A 14,369-nucleotide genomic window follows, 5' to 3' on the forward strand; every position below is an offset into this window, starting at 1 on the left:
CTGGCTGAGGGTCACTGGGGTGCCAGCCCCTGGGCAGGGGTGCCAGGAGGGCAGACTGACTGAAGGTCACTGGGGTGCCAGCCCCTGAGCAGGAGTGCCAGGGGTTGGGCAGTAGGGCTGTGAGTCACCAGGGTCCAATGGCACAGAAAGAAAAGGTCCTCTGGGGTTTACCTCGCCTTTTATTGAGAGCCTGGCATATTCCTGGCACCCTGGAAAGGAAAGAAAGGCCCAGTACCTGCTCTCAAAGAACTGAGTATTCTCAGGATGCTTGAGAAAGATGGTGGATGGCGAGAGATGAGGGAGGGAGGCGGGACTGGCACTGGAGGCTTGAAGGAGTGATACGTCCCCTCTCACTGCTCCCTCCCAGAGAGCTGTCCCTTAGAACAAAGCAGAAACAAAGGGAGAAAAGGTTCAATGAACTAACCAAGTGTTGGCCACGTCTGGCTTTCAGTACCATGTTTGGCCCTCGTGGCCCCCCACCTCTGCAAAGAAGGGAGGAGAGGCCCCATCTCCTCTCCCCTCTCTGGGCCAAGCTCGGCCCCTTCCAACCCTTATCTCCCTTCTTGATACTCCTCATTTGTTTAACCATTCGCAGGAATGTGTTTTAGGGGAGGGGAGGACAGAGCAGCTTGGGAAGCTCTGGGGTCAGTGAAGACCAAAAGACCCAAAAAGTGAGAGGGAGGAACGAGGATCAGGAAAGGGGAAACCATAGTGGGGGCTCAGGGAAGGAGTGAGTCATGTGAACGTGGGTGGGTCACCTGTGTGACCACGCCAGGGCTCCAGAGCCTTGTTTGCCTGGTACCTGCCCTCGCTGAGGGAGGGGGTGTGTTCTCTGTCCCAGGATTGACATCATGATGGACCTCCTGGACCTTGATCACCTGAAGAGACTGGGCTCCGTGGAGCAGCGTTTGGGCTACCTGGAAGAGCAGGTAAGCCAGGCAGGCCGCCTCAGCCTTTTCTGGGACACATAGGGCTTTGGTTCAGCCGTGGGACCCTGTGGGCACAAGGACAAGGCGCTCTGGGCTGGCGTGGGGGATCAGAGGTGGGCTTGGAAGGACCCAAGGAGGGGGCTTGTCCACGTCCCCCATCCCTTTTAGAGCTGAGCCCTGCCCACGCCCCCCAGGTAGGGAAGCAGATGCTCAAGCCTTGTCCTGGGTGGCCCTGCTTTGCTGCCCCCAGGGTTGGAGAGTCCCCCTGAGCAATGGTCGTCCTGGCTTCCTTAGCATGGACCTGGATCCTCGAATGGACCATTGTGAGAAGGGAGGCTGAGTGCCTTGTTCTGCAGGCTCTGTGGCCTTACTGGGAGGGAGGAGGCAAAGTCAGAGACTGGCCCTCTACCCTCAGTCAGAAGGGGACACATGGAGCACCATGAGTGTGTGTGTTGTGTGTGTGTGTGGACACACCACTGTGAATTTGTTCGATTCAGTTAAACAAGTGCTCAGTAAATAACTAGTGTGGCTGACCACCAGGGTGGGGCTAGAAAGGCAAGATCCAAAGGTGCCACCCTCCAAGATGGAGACTGGTCAGGGGGAGGAGGACAGGCTCCTGGAATGTTTTTCCTTCAAAGCCTCCTCGATTGACCCAGTAAACACACATTAAGCATCTGCTGTGTCCCAGGCATTTTGCTAGCTGGAGAGCTGATAGGTGCCCAGAGTCATGCAACCTGGCTGCTTCACTTTACGGATGAGCCAATGGAGGCTCAGGCATCCAGGGTCAGAGCCATGTGCATTCCCAGTTCTCCGAGGTTTAGGTGGGACTCAGGGGTGGGGGTGGGGGTGTGCTTAAGCTTCACTCCCTAATTAGGAAGGTGCAAGGAGGGCTGAACCTCAAAGGTGGGAGGGGTCTCCAGAGGCGGAGGTCGGAAGGCCCATTGGCTGGAGCGTACAATGGGTGAGGAGGGCGTAGAGTCAGCTTGGGAAAGACCTCCCTCATTTTTGAGGCTGGCATGATGGGAGACACCTGCCACAACCTGCCTGGTCCCGCAACCCCCCCCCCCCCCCCTTTAGGGCATACACAGGCACTTTGCTGGAGGGACCATGGGCCACACGCAGAGTGTGATTTCTCAGTGACACCGTTGGCCACCAGGCTCCCCTCACACCTAGCCTTGGGAGGGACTCGGCTGCCCTTGGTTGGATTTGGAGGTGGCCCTCCCAACTTGTTCCTCTGGGCTCCCCAATGTCCTCGAGGCCTGTTCTGTCTGCCTTGTGTTCTTCTCTGGGTTTGGGGAGAGCAGGGGTGCTGGCCACTCCCAGACCCAGGAAGCTCTGTCTCCAGTCACCATTCCTGAGGAGCTCCAAAGCTCTGGAGAAGTGCCCATGTCATGGCTCTGGGGGGCCTTCATTTGGAGCTGACCTGAGAGGTAGCTCTGGGCCTTCATCCCTGGATCCCAGGTCTCAGGGATAGTAGAGCTAACGTGTCAGGGCCACGAATCAGGGCAGCCTTAGTCAAGAGTAGAGCTGAATGGACACGGTGCTTTCCCCAAGGCTCAGGCCATCCCCAAGGGGCCTGCTGGGGCCTGGGAGGAGGCCCCTCACCCAGGCTGCTTGGCATGTCTTGGTCAGATGTTCCAGTCAACCAAGGCCCTGACCTGGATCATCCGAGCACTGAGGGACAATGGCTTTGGCTCCGAGGAGGACGTGCCCATCTTGGGTAAGTCTTGTGGGCAACACACCCAAGTGTACTGTATACTGGTAGTGGGCACTGGGACAGAATTGGAACTCTGATCCCCTGCCCCAGAATCAGCTTTCCCCACTGTACCACACTGCCTCCCCCGCCCAGGCTCCCAGAGGCTTTGCAGGGATGGCTGCTGCCGGTTTTCTTCTCCTGCTGTTTAAACAGTGTGGGCATCAGGAAAGGAAAACCACACTGAGTGGGAACTAGCCCCTTTCCCCCACCCCCAAGTCGGGTTCCTAGGGACTGGTTGGTTCTGCCCAGGTCTGGCTCCAGGCTAGGGCTCAGCAGGGGGTCATACCTGAGTGTTCACTGACAATCTAATGAGGATGGGTGGAGATCAGTCCTGAAGGTCTCCCACCCTGGGGGGCAAGCAGGGAGGAGCTCTGGTCTGCCACCTGGGAGCCCACCCAGCTTCACCCATACCAGCTGAAAGATTATGAGAGTGGCCTCAGTTTCCTCATTTGTAAAATGGGGATGATAATAGCACCCACCTTCCAGGGTTGTAGTGAGAGTCAGATGATCTGTCTGTTCACTTTATAGACCTTAAAATGCCATCTAAATGTGGGCTGGGAGGCAGGGAGGGGCGGGACTGTTTGTGAGCCCTGGGGAGCTCAGAGTTAGGGCGAGGTGACAAGAGGCAGAGTGTGGCCTCTGGAAGGGAGGAAGGCTCCAGGACAAACAGCAGTTAGGAGTGGAGGTGAAGACTTGTTCTGAGAGTGTGTATGTGTGTGTGTGATGTGTGTATGTATGTGGGTGTATGTATGTGTGTGTGCAGGGGGCGGGTTAGGAATGATGAGAGGACCTGATCTGAGGGGGTGGGGTCTCTAGAGTCCTGGGGAGGCTCCTGAGATGTCTGCCTGGGTGCCACCCCCCAGTGTCCAGGAAATTGCCAGAAGGGAAGGAGTACGACCCAGGGGACAAGCAGGAAGATGCAGAGGACTTGTACCACGTGAATGCCCGCCATCTCCTGTACCCCAACTCCACTGTCATGCGCTTCCCCGTGCCCAATGAGAAAGTGCCCTGGGAGGTAAGGGCCTCGGGGCAGAGTGGGCAGATCCTCAGCGCCAACCATCCAAAGGAACCAGGGATGAAGGGCCCCAAACAAGATGCCAGTCTTTGGACCTGGCCAGAGCGTTGGCTGAAAGGCGCTTTCTTCACAGCAGGAATTCCATATCTATGATCCTCCCTTTTACACGGCGGAGAGGAAGGAGAAAGCCACATCAGACCCTGTGGGAAAGTGAGTCACTGGGCGCCAAGTCTCCTGCCCTCTGAGGGATGCCAGGGGGCACAAAGATGGGCACAGATGGTCCATCAGGGAGTCATCCAGAGGGCCAGGGTCAGCCCTGGGGGAGCTGCCTAGGGTTTTGGGGGCAGGTGGCTTCTCCTGCCTCTCTCTGGCCAGCCTGGAGCCTTGGGAAAGCAGACCTGCCCTCTGAGGGATGCCAGGGGGCACAAAGATGGGCACAGAGAAGCCGTCTGGGGGGCCTGTCGGGGGGGGCTACCCGGGGTGTTAGGGGGCACGTGGCCACCAGCCTGGAGCCCTCCTGGCCATCACTTCTCCTCCCAGAGCCCCAAGACCTTCCTCTTTTCTCTTTCAGTTCTCTGGAGTCTCTGTCTAGGATCAATTATAACACCATGGATGGGCTGATCAACAGGCAAAGTTTCCATGGCCCTTACATGGTACAGGATGGGCTCTCGCTGTGAGTTAGCTTGGATTTCTAGCACTATGATATCCTGCCTCTGGCCCTCGGGGTCAAAGATAGCCTGGGTTCCACCTGCTGGATGGAACTACAGCCCCTCCCTCCACTCCACCCCGCCCCACCCCCTCCTCAGCCCTCACTACTCAGTGGGTGATGCCACCTTCTGGAAAGGTAGCAGCTCTGATTTCATTTGAACGGGGAACTCTCATGTGAGGAAACTCCCTCCACCAGGGCAGATTGGCACGTTTTCTGCAGCTAATAGTCTTGAAAAGCTGCCTAGATCAATGAGAGTTGGGGATTTTCCTAAGGTGTCATGAACCTGGGTCTTCCTGGCCCTCCATCCTCTCACATATAAGAGCCTCAGACCATCTGTGATGTCCTCACCACCACCACCATCACTGGGCAGGTCCAAGGCTCTCCAAAAGAGGTGTCCACAGAGCAGAAGGTGGGCAGAAGCAGCTTCCACTGTTTCAAGCCAAAAGACTGTCACAAGAAAGTGGCATTCCATTATCTGTAGATCTACTGTTGACCTTGGGGACTCTGTTCTGGAAAGGACCTATGCTGATTACATTTCCTCCCTGTGCCAGGAACCCCATGGGGCGCACAGGACTACGAGGCAGGGGAAGCCTCTGCTGCTTTGGACCTAACCACGCCCTGCACCCCGTAATCACACGGTGAGTATGCTCCTGGTGGCTGTCATCCTTTCTATGGTGCTGGGAGCACACTTACTAGCCTCTTTTATTCTGTTCCCCAAAGGAAGTCTTAGGAGAATTGAGGGACTCCCTTTAGTAAACTTCTGAATTCTTTTCAGGTTTGGTGGTTGGGGGGTAAACTGAGATATTGGGGTGATCCAGGGCAGGTATCTCTCCTCTCTTACAGCTGGAGGCGGAATCAAGATGGAGCCATTTGTAGAAAGAGCATAAAGAAGATGCTGGAAATCTTGGTCGTCAAGCATGCCCTGTCAGAACACTGGGCTTTGCCAGGGGTATGTGGCCATTGGCCAGTTGATTGATGTCAGTAGCCCTTCCTTCCTTCCTTCCTTCCTTCCTTCCTTCCTTCCTTCCTTCCTTCTTTCCTCCCTTCCTCCCTCCTTCCCTTCCTTCCATTTTTCATTCATTTATTCATTCGACAAATGTTTGTTAAGCACTCACTCTGCACAAGGACCTGTGCTAAGAGGTGAGGTGTATTAGTGTTATTGTTAATGTTTATTACTATTAGTGGTGGAATGATTTCTTCAAGGATAAGTAACTTAATTGGTGTGGGGTGTGGCCTCTCCACAAGGGCAGAGGACAGTGATTGTGTGCCTCAGGTAGGTTGTCTTTGTGAGTGGCCATGGCCCAAATGTCCACACAGCTGTGGCCAGCCAGAGGATTATCCCTTCTGATCCTCGGCTGGCAGACAGCTACCGTCTGTCACTGGGCCCAACCCAAAGCACTCCCATCATTACAGCCTCCACCAGGATGTCTCTGAAGATCCTGGAGTCTTTCCAAGTCATGGTGAGGAACCAAAATAGAACATTGATGGGGGTGGGGAATGAAGCACTTCCCTTTGCTCTGATACCTTGTGAGGGGGCAGAGAGTGAATGTAGGGCTCTCTAGCCATTGCCCAGAGTGGGCGCGCCTCATCTTGGGCGGGCTTCATCTTGCCCCCTCCTCATCTTTGTAGTTTTCACCTTATTCTTCTGACATTTTCAATGGACTAGATCACAGTCTTCTTTACCCTTCTTCTTGCTATTGACCATGGAGATTACAAAATGTATTTTGATGATCCCTTATAATAACCCAACCTCCTAATCCCCAAATTTGAATGGTTCCCTCCATTCTCCTTCAGCCTCACAATGACATTGTCACCCTTTAGACCACTCTGCCTCTTGAGTACAAGGGAGAACTTGAATCTTTCTCTGATCCCAGTCCCTTCAACCCCCACGTCCTGCTCCTTCTCCTTCCTAGGACCTCAGGACTCTCAGGACCATTGTCCCAGCCCATTTCCCTCTCTCCTCTTCATTAGTCTCCATTCCTTGCCTTGGCATTATAATAGCACAGATCAAGATCTGAAAGGACCTTTGGGGCCATCTAACCCAACTCCCTTATTCTGAGCCCACAAAGGTGAAGAGGATTGCCCAAAATCAGGTAGTACATTGCAGGGTCAGAATTTGGAGGCAGGTCCTCTTGACTCTAAATATCATGCTCTTTCTGCTGTGCAACATAATGTTTTACTCATCACTTTTCCAGAGACCTTGTTCTGAACCCTTCTGTCATTTCTTACTTGTAAAGCCTCATTTCTGGCTAATGACCAGCCCAAGGTCTCTACTCCTGCTGCAGGGCTATTTCAAAAGACAAGGCTTCTCTGACTGTAGAAGGAAGTGGCTGCCCCAGGAGGGGGTGGGCTCTTCATTGCTGGGGACTGGATGGCTATCTGTTAGGTGGCTGCCCCAGGAGGTGCTGGGCTCTTCATCACTGGGGCTTGGATGGCTACCTGTTGGGCGGTTGCCCCAAGGGATGGTGAGTTCTTTGTCCTGGGCAGTCACTTGTGGGGTAGCTGCTGTCCTTCTCCAGGTCCTGAACCCCATACTCCTTGTCAAATATATTGTGGGAGTTCTTGGACAGGTAAAGGCTGGACTAGATGCTTCTGAGTCCCTTCTATTTGAGGTTCTAAATTCTAAATCTGAACCTAAATTTGTCTGTGACCTGGTGCATTGGAGCTGCCCTAGAAAGAACTAGATTGCCTTGGAACGTCTCCCTGCAGTCTGAGTGACCACATTCTAAGAATGTTGCCAAAGGGAGTAAAGTCTTAGGTGAGAATTCGACACTGGCCTCAGAGGCTCCTGCCAATTCTTCTGTGGTCCTGGGCTCAAGAAGAAAAGGTCCATCAGAATCCTAGGCTCCAGTCTTAGTGCTGACATTTGCCGACTATGAGACCATGGACAAACCCCTTTACTTCTCTGACCCCTGGTTGTTCATCTGTAAGATGAGGATGCTGGGAGAAAAGAATTCTGTTAGCTGAAAAGCCCCCTTGCTTGTGGACTGAGACTGGCCAGCTGCATGTAATTTTCTGGTTTTCTACAGGGATCCCTGGAACCTGGTGAGATGCTGCCCCGAAAACTGAAGAGGATCCTGAGCCAGGAATTCTGGCAGTACTTTGAGACTCTGCTGAAGCAAGGTGCTGAGGTAGGGTGGCCTTGTGAGTCCCATCATCCCAGGGGATGAGGAAAGGCCTGGAGAGGGGGGAAGCAGGAAGGCCAGCCTGCTGGTCTCAGAGTAGAGGGAAAGTGGGAATATGGGGAGGGGCACGATGAACAGGGTAAATATTAGGGCTCTCTTCAGAAGATGGTGGGGAGCCACTGGAGTATGTGAACCCCAGGTTTTTAGTGGGGCAGGAGGAAGGTTAATTTTGCCCAGCTGTGGAACATGGATTAGAGAACATGGAAGTGGAGGTGGGAAAACCAGTGAGGAGATGACAAGGTAGGTGGTGGCCCTGGGCCAGCAGGTGCAAGCAGAGATGGGAAGGAGCCCTGTAGCCCTCACAGCACCCAACACACAGTGGGTGCTTCCCCCAGACTGAGTCTGTTCCCTTCTCCTGCTCTGCCTCCCCAGATCTACAAAGGCTACGTGGATGACCCGAGGAACACAGATAATGCCTGGATAGAAACCATCGCCATCAGTGTTCACTTCAAGGACCAGAATGACTTGGAACTGAAGCGGCTGAATTCTGTAAGTGCCTTTTGATACCTTCTCTGCTTCCCCAAAGGTCTGTGAAAATGTCACAAGGGTGTGATCTGGCCGATGGCATTGTTGGTCTCACTGTTAAAGCTCTTGGAGTCTTTGCTTCACCCAGCAAGAGCAGCAAGTCTGAGTCCTGCCTCATAATGGAACAGTCTCTTTCCTCACAACCTTCAGGTAGTTCAAGGATTATCATCACATTCTACAGACGAGAAACTGAGGCTCAGGGTAGTGAGATAATTTGCCCAAGATCTTCTAGAGAATAAATGGCAGAATTAAGAGATGGAAATGACTAATAATTTATGGCAGATAACGCTTAAGAAGAGGGAGGCACCAAGAAAGGCAAGTGCATTGCTCTCTTGACAGGCAGATGTCAGTTTGATCTCATGGGTCTCACTGAGACTTGGAGGGATGAGATCCATGACTGGCATGTGGTGGAAGGGGGGTGGACACCCCCTTGTATTCCACAGACAGCCTCATGTGCTGGCCCCACAGTGGGAACGCGAGCATGCAGATGTGACTCGGGGCAGTGGGTGGCAGATGTGTCCAGTGGATGGCTTGGCCAAAGGAGGAGGTAGATGATGAGCTCCAGGTGCAGATCACAAGCAGAGGCTGGATGACAGGGATGTCTAGGCAGGACAATGCACCAGTCCTTGGCTTGTGCTGCTAGCACCTCTTTGAGCTGCCTTAATGATTATTCATTCTCTAGAAGGTGAGGGAATGGCAGAGCAGACTGCTTTCTTTAGAATCTGGTTTTGGGGAGACTAGGTGGCGTAGTGAATAAAGCACTGGCCCTGGAATCAGGAGGACCTGAGTTCAAATCTGGCCTCAGACACTTAACACAAAAACTAGCCATGTGACCTTGGGCAAGTCACTTAACCCCAATTGCCCTCCCCCCCCTCCAAAAATAGAAATTTGGCTTTAACCAATCGATCAATCAGCAAACATTTATTAAGTGCCTACTATATGCCAGGCTCTGTGCTAGGCATTAGGAATACCAAGATAAAAAGGAACAGTCCCTACCCTCAGGGAGTGAGGAGAGGAAACAATGTATACCATTCAGTTATACACAAAGTGGATGCACTGGGGAAGGTGCAAAGGGTGGCGCTGACCTGGGTGCTGAAGCAAGCCAGAGCTTAGGAGAGAAGGCACAGGCCTTCCAGGCATGGGGGTGGAGAAGAGACAGAGAGTCGCAGGTGAGGACACCAGGGAAGCCCTGATCAGTGAAGGAGCCCGCTCCCTCTGGGGATCTCTGATGCAGGACAGGGAAGCGTAGTGTGGCCTGCGCTGTAGCGGGTGTAGGAGCTAGTTTCAAATGGGTCAGGGAAAGGCAGGTACCCTCCCATGGACATAACTAAGTACACAAACAAAGGCACAGCAGAAGTTGACTGAGGGGGACTGAGATGCTCTGAGAAAAGACTCAGGTGATGAGCGGCTCCCTCCTTTTCTTCCCAGCATCTCCAAGTCTGTGACCCGGAGGTTTCCATTCGATGGCAAGTGGTCGACAAGCGGATCCCGCTCTACGCAAATCACAAGGAGATCCTTCAGAAAGCTTCGGCCTTGTTTGGTGCCTATTACTAAGGCCAGACCAATGCCTCATGTGCCCTGGCATGTGCACTGGAGGACAGCAAAGGGCTGGGCTCTTGTTGGCCAGAAATGAGCCGTCTGGCCCAATGATCTCCACACCTGCCACAATGAGAAAGCTGTTTACTCTGTTACTTGGCCCCAGTGGACTCACCGCTATTCTCTTGGAGGTGGAATGAGACTCCTGGTGGGTGCAGGCTGCCAACCTGGCTCAGATGCCAGCAGAAGTGTCGAAATGTCCCAGAGTGCTGGTCTTGACCTCCTCCATGCCACATCCTGTCTCTTTACAATCCAGACTAGCAATCAGAGTGCCCAGGAGGCATTGATAATGTTGGGGTGTGGGGGAGGGGAGCTGTCTTAAGATCCAGGCCTGGGCTGCAGGACAGTGAGGGCCAGGGACTTGTCTTCTCTTCAAAGGATCAGGTAGTGTCATCAGGGGAAGTGCATCCCCTATCTTCACCATCTCCAGTCCCCAGGAAGGGGCTAACCTGACAGACCCACTGATTTCCAGTCCATGCCACCCTTCTGTTCTTTTCCATAGCATCTTCCCAGCCCCTGCCCAGGGCCCTCCAACTGCTGCTAGGCTCCATGTTCTCATGAGCTGGCTCCCAAAGCCTCTGTCTGTAACTGGGACTTAGCATGGACCTAATGCCCCCAGGTGTGCCCAGAGAAATCTCAGGCTTGTGGTCTGGGGACATTATCCATAGCAGGTGCCAAACTGTCATAAGCAAGGAGTATTCCAGGGCTTCGTGGGGCCACCAAGGCAGGCTGGTCCCAATGAGAGGCTATGAGGGCCCAACGAGACCACCTTAGCATTTCTTTGTGTCTTCTCATGATACCTGCCATGGTCACATGACTCTGAGGATGGGGGACCTGGTAACAGATGTGACATTAAACCTGCTCACACACTGCTTCCCTGTTCTGTTTGGCTTGACCTGTAGATGCTGATCAGGATAAACATGGGCTTGAATAGGGGCAAGGGTGTCCTTGAACTTCTGTGAACTCTATCCCCCAAAGGTGGCAGATGGCAGGAGAGCCAGGGGCCACAGGGCTGCAGCACATTGCCCTCAGGCTGAGCCACTCCTGAGACCCTTCCTGCCAATCCTCAAGTTCATCCCACAGAAGCAACCCACACGCCTGCCCAATGTGACTCGGAAGGGACAATTCTAGGGCATTCTGACCCCTGGAGCTTTTCTCTAATCCCTTTCTCCCCAAGACCCCATGCCTGATCTGACATTCTTTCTCTCCCAATCTCCCGAGCCTGACTAGGTTTAAATCAGGGACATCCTGCCTCTCAGCTCATTCCTGCCATGTTGCCCATGATCCAGCATCATTCCTGGAGCATTCCCATTGCTCATTCTGTGATCCACATTCCAGCTCTGAGACCTGTTTCTGGCCTGCCTCATACCTAGTGTATTGCCTCTCTTCCTTGCTGGACCCTAACAGCCAGAGTCTCATTGTCAGTCTATAGGTGCTAGCTGGGAAGATCATAGCCATGGCATCGGTATGGACCTTCCACTGGCGTTTGGGGATCAGGGAGAGTCAGGGCTGCATAAATAGAGGCTGGAAGGATTTTTGGTGCTAAGAGAAGAACCCAGCTGTCGTGAACTCTTACCTGGTCCTTCAGTACTTAGAGGCCAGCCCTTTGGTTCAGTACAGGTCTCATCTCTGCTCCCCTGCTCTGACTTGGTGTATATGAGATCCATTGTGGTCCTGGGGCAGGGTCAGCCTGGTGAGGAGCCCTGCAGTTATCTGGGATTCTCCTTAGCTAGCAGACTTACAGTATTCCAGTCTGGTTGATAGACACATTCCCAAAGCTTCCTCAGAGAAGTAGCACTTTCTAGAGCTAATACTCCCCTAGCAGAGCTGTTGAGCACCCTGGGGAAAGCCTTCCCACTGTGAAGAGGCCTCAGAGGAGGGATTTTGTTATCACAGGATGAAATAACTGCTAAGCAACTCAGAACATGTTATGCATCCTGTAGGAAGGGACACGAGGTAATGGGGGATGTGTCCCATTGATTGTTGAGGAAAATGAGCTCATAGCATCTTTATCAATGACTTGGGGGGTAGGGAGGGCATGGAGATTGGCTTGGTAAAGGATGTAAAGCCAGGAAAGAATAGCAGCCAATACATTGAATAACAGGGTCCAAGAAGGCTGTGTGGGCCAGAGCATTGGGCCAAATATAATAAGGGGGATCTAAATAAATACCAAATTTTAAAAGGAGTAAAAAATCCACTTTGCCAGATAAGATGGGGGCAGTATGGATAGAAGGCAGTTCATCTAAAACTCTGAGGGTTATAGTGGACCCTAGACCCCGTGCTACAAGTTGGCCATAGGAGGAGAAGAGTGTCCAGGACTAGGGAGAGGACAGTCCTGACCTCCAATGACATCGACAATGTTATCTTAAGTCCTGGGTGCCCCACTTTAGGAAGGAAATTGACAAGCTGTGGGATGACCAGAGGAGATAAGGATGGTGAAGAGCCTTGAGGCCATGTCACAGGAGCATCAGTTGGAAGAGCATCTGTGGACACTTTGACCAATCAATTGGTTGGTTACTATTGGCTAAACTTTGAACCCAAGAGAAGGATCCTACCAGGCTGGGGGTAAGAGGAAGGAACTAGAAGCATATGCTAGAACTTGAAGGAGTTTACAGCCTGAGACATGATGAGATGCCTGCATGACAAAAGAATCCTGACTTTTGTGTTTTGAAAGAGCAGGAATTTCACACACAAATTCAGATTCCAGTCCCTTGGTGTCTGAATACACAATTGCCATATGTTGACGTGGTCAAAAACACTTCAGAACTGGTGGTCAGTCTCCTTCTAAGGAGTATCTCTGAGCTTTGCTGGACTCGTTGTGGGGAGACTCTGTGGTAGGGGATGCAAGGAGATGAAATGAACATGAAAGCTGGCCCAAAGGGAAGTGGGTTGCCCTGGAAGGTGGGGGCTCTCCATTCCTGGATGGCTTCCAGCCAGCAATGGACAGCCCTTTGTTAGGAATGCAGTGGTCTCATCCAGCTCTGAGTGGGGTCCTGTGAGCATAGAAAGTGAAGACTGATTTTTATAATGTAGGTTTGATATTTGTGAATTATTTGGAGGTGGAGAGTGAATTGACTTCTGTAAAGGAAAACATGGAGAAAGATGGCATAATGTTTTGTAAATAGATCCACATCTCATTGACTCTGGCCATGAGCACATATCCACAGGGGCTCCATCTCAGTCTACCTTCCACAAGAGACAATCCCTGCCTTCCCCAGCCCAGGGCACTAGGGAATCTGGGCTGTCATTTCACAAGGAACTCTGTCTAAGGATGTCTCAGAGGCCTGTTTAGCTAAGATCAGATGGTTCTAAGTTTTGAAAGAATCCTAGGAAGAAGATGAACGTGTTGAATTTGAGCAGTCATGGGGGGTCCAAAGGAATAGGGACAGAGGATCATGGGACCTCTCCCAACCATGGGAGACACAGACCCTTCCACCAGGCCTCCCAGATTGCCCCCAGAGCTGTCCCTGGGAACTTCCTCAGTTTACTGAACTTATCCCTTTGTTTCAGGCTCGCTTCTTGATCTGGCCCTCATCTTTCTTCTACCACTGTCCTGAAGTGCCATTAATTAGATCCTTGTTATCATGACTAATTATCTACTATTGTTATTAGAAAGTCAGGTGCAGCTGGGTGACACAATGAATAGAGCACCAGCCCTGGAGTCAGGAGGATCTGAGTTCAAATCTGGCCTCAGACACTTGACATACTTACTAGCTGTGTGACCTTGAGCAAGTCACTTGACCCCAATTGCCCTCGAAAACCCCTCCAAAAACAAACAAAAAAACAAAACAAAAAAAGGGGGGGGAATGAAAGCCAGAGCTGTAAGGGCCCTTGAGGATATGTGATCAGACTCACAGATCTGTAGCTGGGAGGCATTTTGAAAGCCAGGAGAGATGAAGTGACCACGAAGCCTCTGGTCCACCTTTTTTGTTCTTCTGGTGAAGCCTGTGGAACCCATTTTAGAATCACATTTTAAAATGTGTAAAATAAAACACACAAAATGGACTTAGAAAGGAAACCAGGGTTACTGAAATATGGTTATAAAAATGTAGAATGAATAAATATGTAAATGTATAGAAATAGAAAACCCAGTTCAAGCCCCAGATTAGGAAACCCCGATCTAGCTCACTGCCCTCACCCGTTCACAGAGGGGCCTGGGGCGGGGCCTGGGGTGGGGCCGGGGCCGGGGGCAGCATCTTGGCCGTGTCTGTTAGTACCAGGGTTGGCGTGAGAGCCCAGGGCTCTTGACTTCCAGCCCTGGCTCTTGTCACGTTCTTTCCAGATCTGAAATCCTCATCCATATTTCCTGAACAGTTCCAGTGCCATCTTTGTGATCCCAAGAGATCTGCCCCTTCCTCTAAACCTATTTTTTAACTTAATTTTTTTATTTCTTTTTCATTTTCAGCTTTCACTTCCATAAGTTTTACATTTTCTCCGCCTCCCTCCCCTTCCCCCTCCCTAAGATGGTGTGCAATATGCATTCTTATTAAGCATATTTTAACATTAGTCATGTTGTATAGAAGAATTGGAATGAATGGAAGGGACCATGAGAAAGAAAAAAACAAATAAAACCAAAAAAGAGAGCAAATCGTATGCTTCAATCTGCATTCAGACTCCACAATTCTTTCTCCAGACCAAACTTTTAATCTTAATT

General features: G+C 51.8%; 1 protein-coding gene across 1 annotated transcript in view; it reads left to right on the forward strand.

Annotated features, from left to right (window-relative positions):
* The window catches only part of TRPM2 (transient receptor potential cation channel subfamily M member 2), a 43,320-nt gene extending 32,733 nt beyond the window's left edge, over positions 1–10,587 (forward strand). Inside the window, exons 23-32 of the mRNA XM_069100285.1 lie at positions 842–929; positions 2,562–2,649; positions 3,549–3,700; positions 3,834–3,910; positions 4,272–4,373; positions 4,961–5,047; positions 5,253–5,358; positions 7,439–7,540; positions 7,967–8,083; positions 9,548–10,587. Coding sequence (XP_068956386.1) covers positions 842–929; positions 2,562–2,649; positions 3,549–3,700; positions 3,834–3,910; positions 4,272–4,373; positions 4,961–5,047; positions 5,253–5,358; positions 7,439–7,540; positions 7,967–8,083; positions 9,548–9,673 — 1,045 coding nt within the window. The 3' untranslated portion in view covers positions 9,674–10,587. The remainder of the gene's footprint in view (positions 1–841; positions 930–2,561; positions 2,650–3,548; positions 3,701–3,833; positions 3,911–4,271; positions 4,374–4,960; positions 5,048–5,252; positions 5,359–7,438; positions 7,541–7,966; positions 8,084–9,547) is intronic.
* The last annotated feature ends 3,782 nt before the right edge of the window (positions 10,588–14,369 follow it).

This window comes from Petaurus breviceps, unplaced genomic scaffold (assembly GCF_028583685.1).
Source record: "Petaurus breviceps papuanus isolate PSGF00001 unplaced genomic scaffold, PetGlider_PUasm1.0 387, whole genome shotgun sequence".
Lineage (NCBI taxonomy): Eukaryota > Metazoa > Chordata > Mammalia > Diprotodontia > Petauridae > Petaurus > Petaurus breviceps.